Genomic DNA, 5,562 nt, shown 5'->3' on the forward strand with positions numbered 1-5,562 from the left:
TTCATCCATCAGCTTTTGGATCTCATCCCTCAACCTGGCACATTCCTCTGGATTAGAAGAACACTGCAAACAGAAGTCATGTAATTCACACAGAATCCTTTGTTGCACAAGATGTTCTCTGACCATTGCAAGCGGCATTTTGACTTCATTCACATCAGTTACCAGGATTTGTTCGTCACACAATTCAACAGCATTGGTCGTACCTGCATGGGGAGGCATAGGATTATTCTGCACATTAGGACCAGTAGAAGTGAACGAGATGAGCTTGTCATCGAGAAGATCCTGGACTTTGTATTTTAACGCTTTACACTTTTCAATCGTATGGCCTGGAGCGCCTGAATGGAATTCACAACGAGCATTAGCATCATATCCTGGAGGAAGAGGACTAGGCGGAGGGCCCATTTCACGAAGTTGCACCAGCTGACCAGCAAGTAATTGGGGAAGGAGCTGGGCATACGGCATCGGAATCGGATCTATACGCCTATCAGGGTATCTCTGCCTTTGTGGTGCTCTTTGACCTTGAGGCCTAGGATTCTGTTGACGGTTCTGAGGAGCAGCAACTTGTGGTTGTGGTACGAAAGGCTGTTGGGGTGCCATCCATGGTTGTGGAAATGCAGCAGCGTATGCTTGAGGGGCATACGGATTGGGAACAGCATATGGCATCGGGTAGTAAGGAGGTGGAACAGCAGAGTATACTGGAGTTCGACCTTGGTCAACTGAAGCAGTACTGGTTTCACCTTCTTTCTTCTTCACAAACCCAGCATACGGCTTCTTACCATTACCACTTGAGTTGCTAGGACTAGTAACACCCTGAATGGTACCAGCTTTTACACAGTTCTCAACCCGTTCACCAATGATGACCACATCTGAGAAGGATGGAGAAGTATTACTAACCATGTGCTGAAGGTATGGCCCTTTCAGAGTACCCATAAACAGATCAATCAATTCTCGATCGAGAAGAGGAGGTTGAACTCGAGCAGCAAGTTCACGCCACCTCTGGGCGTATTCTTTGAAAGATTCTTCAGACTTTTGTGACATATTTTGCAGTTGAGCGCGGCTAGGAGCCATAGCAGTATTGTAGTGGTATTGTTTCAAGAAGGCATCAACAAGTCCTCCCCAAGTACTGACATTGGCCCTCTCAAGTTTCATATACCACTCCAACGGAGCTCCTGTGAGACTGTCCTAGAAGAAATGCATAAGCAGAGGTTCGTTCTCGGCGTGAGCGGCCATCTTACGACAGTAAGAACGAATGTGAGTTTCTGGGCAAGTAACTCCCTTGTACTTATCAAAATCTGGCACCTTGAACTTCGGTGGAATAACAATTCCAGGTACCAAGCTCAAAGCAGCAGTGTCGAAACTCGAAGTTTTAGCAACCTCAACGGCCTTAAGGCGTTCTTCGAGAGCTTGGTACATCTTAGCAGTTTCGGTCTACTCAGCAGTAAGATCATGTTCAAGATCAATAACCTCATGGTGGTCATCCACTACCTTTGCTATACCCTCAACAGGAATCTCCTTAGTTTTTACTCCCCCATCAGCAGAGTTAGTAGGAGTATCCTTGATCAATCCAGCAACGCTCTTTCTGAGCTCTTCTTGTCCTTGGACAACGACATGGAGAGTCTCCATAAGTTGGGTCATTCTTTCCCCCATAACATCCATATCCCTACGGAGGGCAGCTTGATTCTGTTCAAACTGATCCATGATTCTCTCGTTGCTCCTGGTGCGGTAAGGATGTAAGAAAGTTAGCTTCGTCGTCGGAAAAGGAATCTGTTCTATAAGGGACCCCAATTAGTGTCTTGTATAATAACCTGAAAAATGCAATGTGACAATGTGAATGTATGTGTGCATGTGTGCATATGAGGTGTTGTGTCATTTTCAGGGTATCCAAAGTAAGATTGATAGTCAAGAACAAATAACAACATGACAAGAGAGATATCAAGTGAAAACGGAAAGCAATTCATTTTATTCATAATAGCTCCCTAAGGCGAGTAGGTTCATACACAAATAACAATGTTTCAAGATAAAGAACATTAGAGACCCCATCCAACAAATTTGGTGGTGATCTACAAACAAATTCAAATATCAATTCATCTCAGTGTAGAACAAAGGTCCTCCTTGTCTGAAATGGGCGTCACTCCACTTCTTTGTTTCGTCAAACAGCTTCTTAGTCGCCTCCCGATCTCTTCCTTTGACAAGGCTTTGGATCACTTCATCCTTTCGGAATAACTGCGTGTCTAGATTCTTGCAGCAATCCCTAAGTTCGTCACACCCTTTGCATTCTGGGATATAGGTCTTCTCAAGTGCATTTGCTTCACTCATCATTTGATCTCTGAGCTTGACATTCTCTTCAGCTAGTCGGGCGGTGCGGAGGTGACTTCCTTTCAGTTGGGTCTCAACTGCTATTCTCTGAGTGGTCTCCTCTTCCAGTTTCTTCTTCATGGTCCTCAACTCATATTTGGTTTCTTTCTCCAGTCGGAGCTTGTGGGCTTTCAGGTCTTCTTGGTACTCTCGTCTGAGCTTCTCTTTTTCTTCCTTTATAGTCTTTTCTATAACCTTTTGAGGGTCTTCATTAGGAGCAACAACAGCTTTTCCGTCCTTTTCAGTTCTAACCCTCTTCCTGGCTTGAGAAGACTCTCCTTTGAGAGTTTTAAGTTCACGGGCCAGTTCATTCTTTGTCTGTTTAAGGAAATAGCGCTTCAAATCCATATCTCTATCTTTCTCTTTCAGTCTCAAATTGGCGACGCGGACCTGGTCAAAACGTTCCCTTGATACCATAGTTTCTGATATCTTCGGAGGTTGTGCATACAAGAGAGGAACCTCCGGGAATGGTAACAAAAGTGTCTTGACTCTCTCCTTAACCCAATCGGTGTAGGGCTCCATAGCAATGGCATTCTTGGCTCCCAGAGTGGATCTCTCACCTATATGAATGTTATTCCAGGCCTTCCTGATTTCCTCAAGCGCCACAGGGTCAGTTCCCTTTTCAAAGTACACGGATTGGTGAATCTCCCTATCCGAAGGCCCACTCTTCATGGTATAGCCCAACTGACGAAGAGCAAGAACTGGGTTGTAGTTAATACATCCTCTTGTCCCAATGAGCGGGACGTTACTAAAGTTTCCGCACCTAATAATGACTTCAGATATGCCTGTTCGGAGTTGATACCATACGATGTCATTTGCAGTAAGTCCCATGATTCTCTGAGACCATTTCTGAGTAGAGGTAACAAACGGACCACTAGCAGGCAAGTGAGATTTGAACCAGTTATACAACAGCGGCAAGCAACCTCGAATAGCCCCCCTTTTACCATGCCGAGAGTGAATGGAATAATATGTGTCAGCCAATAGGGTGGGGATTGGATTATTGTCCATAAAAAGACATATAGCAGCCAAATCAACGAACTTGTGAATGTTGGGAAACATCACAATTCCATAGATCAGAGCGGCCAAAATAGCATTGAAAGCCCCCATATTCCTTTGTCAGCAAATTCTTGAGCTTTTTCAACCAAGAAACTCATGTAGAAGCCATGAGTATCACCATTCTTCTTCCAGTTATCATGAACATCTCCCAAGCTCAAATAAAGAGCGTTGGCAATGTAATCCAACCTAGGTTTCTCCGGGACACAAACAAAAGGCACTATGTGTTGAATCTTGATGTTGAGGAGGTAAGAGTACTCTTCGAGAGTGGGAGCTAGCTGATAATCTGAAAATGTGAAACAACGGATATCTGGGTCGTAGAACTGAAGAAGAGTAGATAAGGCCCATTCGTCGACACGCGAGTACAGAAGAGATAATATGTTGCCATAGTTGTCACTGAACACTGTTTCATTATGACCAGTGACCAATTCACCCAATTGTCCCAACTGAACCATACACTCGCGATGGAAAGTATAAGTGTGCGTGCGCCTTGTAGTTTCTCGGTTGGTGGTCACGTTGTTATCCATTCTTGACGAAAATTGATATTTTTGGGGTACCCTGAAAAATGACATGCAAATGAGAATTAACTTTTTTCTTTTCTTTCTTTTCTTTCTTTTTTTTTTTTGAAATTTAAACATGCTATGATGAAAATGATGCAGATTGGGTCCCCACGACATAGAGGGACCAAGGCAATAATTCTGAGCAAGAAGATATCATAGGATCAAAGGTCCGGCATAGATTAGAGAACCAGAAGAACCATAATCATCAATAGAACCAAATAGTCAACAACAGAACCAAATAGTCACCAACGGAACCAAATAGTCACCAACGGTACCTGTCATGTATATCCCTCCCCACTCACGGGTGTAGTCTAGGTCAGGGTAGGTCAAAATGGCAACCAGCGTTATCAGTCCTCCTGAGGCACCAATGTTGTTGCATCTACATGCCAACAATGATACCCCATTTGGACCTCGACTGGGCGTGGGTCTCATGATCGCACTAGACAAGACCTGACATCTCATCGGCGTCATGACTATCCACTCTATCCTAGGTATCCTATGTGTCAACTCTGGCCTGGGTATTGGGCCTTTTACCTCATAGAAACAATCCCACCCAACCTGCAAACAGTGAAAATATATGGTCCCGAAGGGGATCCCAATCCAGTCCAGATGCATGCGGAAAATAAACATGATATGCAAGCAGGAAAGTAAGCAGGATATGCGAAACATAAACTAAATACATAAAATAAATAAAGGCACGTATAGACAAAATATAGCACACCCAGTAAATAAACAAACAAACGGATAGGCTAGGATCGACTCACTAAGGATGGACCCGCAATAGGTCTAGCAACATCCCCAGCAGAGTCGCCAGCTGTCGCACGCTCGCGAAAAATGAACAGAGTCGCCACCAATATATTTATCCCATAAGGGAAAGGAATATCAGAAAACCTAACAAAGGAAGGAACAGGGTCTTGCGACCAGAGAATCAAGGTACGGGAGTCAGTTACGCAAGGGGAAGGTGCTAGCACCCCTCACGCCCATCGTACTCGATGGTATCCACCTATGTTTGTTTCTATCTAAAGGGTGTAAAACTATGTCTATGTCTAAATGCGAATGAATGCAAAATGTAGGGAAAATAAAGAATTGTACTCGCACGGGCCCTACCCCGCTGCCTACGTATCCTTTTCAGGAATCAGAGTTACCGTAGCTCGGCTAACGATTTTCTGTTTGTTTTGTGTTTTTTAGTTGGGCGGCGTTAACGTTCGCGCTCTTGCATAAGGGATCGCCTACGATGCGTACGAGCGGAAATAACGGTGCCCTTAAGAGAAGAAAGAGAGAGATTGGTTTGTATCTTTTAGGGTAATTCCATGATGACGAGAACCTACTACAAGGCTTCGCATCACTTCCTCACTTTGTTTTAAATCTGATCATTTATTAGGTTTTTTTAAGTGTTTTTGGTTGGTATTTTTTATGGGGGAAATTATTTGTGATTTAGATCATACCAAAAGGAGTTTTTTTTTAATATTTAGAGAACACACATCGAGGCCTACGCCACAATCGTTTCTCTAAAGAGCGGTTAAGAAATACATCGAGGCCTCACACCTCAATCATTTCTTTTCCGCTAAGTAACAGAGATAAAAAGAAGTTCGTT

The 5,562-nt window shown here is 43.8% G+C and overlaps 1 protein-coding gene across 1 annotated transcript; it reads right to left on the reverse strand.

The window, feature by feature from the left end:
- Positions 1-1,963: 1,963 nt before the first annotated feature.
- Positions 1,964-3,414, reverse strand: LOC131653571 (uncharacterized). Its single transcript, XM_058923761.1, has 2 exons — positions 2,504-3,414; positions 1,964-2,060 (listed from the first exon to the last, which is right to left on the reverse strand). Exons 1-2 carry the CDS (start codon positions 3,412-3,414, stop codon positions 1,964-1,966), a joined length of 1,008 nt encoding a protein of 335 aa, XP_058779744.1.
- Positions 3,415-5,562: the final 2,148 nt, after the last annotated feature.

This window comes from Vicia villosa, linkage group LG1 (genome assembly GCF_029867415.1).
Source record: "Vicia villosa cultivar HV-30 ecotype Madison, WI linkage group LG1, Vvil1.0, whole genome shotgun sequence".
NCBI classification, from domain to species: Eukaryota; Viridiplantae; Streptophyta; class Magnoliopsida; order Fabales; family Fabaceae; genus Vicia; species Vicia villosa.

Bases quoted from the DNA above. Each gene is read 5' to 3' on its own strand.
- LOC131653571 (XM_058923761.1), bottom strand. From the start codon at position 3,414: ATGTTTCCCAACATTCACAAGTTCGTTGATTTGGCTGCTATATGTCTT. The intron at 2,061-2,503 runs GTACCAAGAAGA...ATTTGTTTGTAG, and splicing joins AAAGAGAAGCTCAGACGAGA to ATCACCACCAAATTTGTTGG.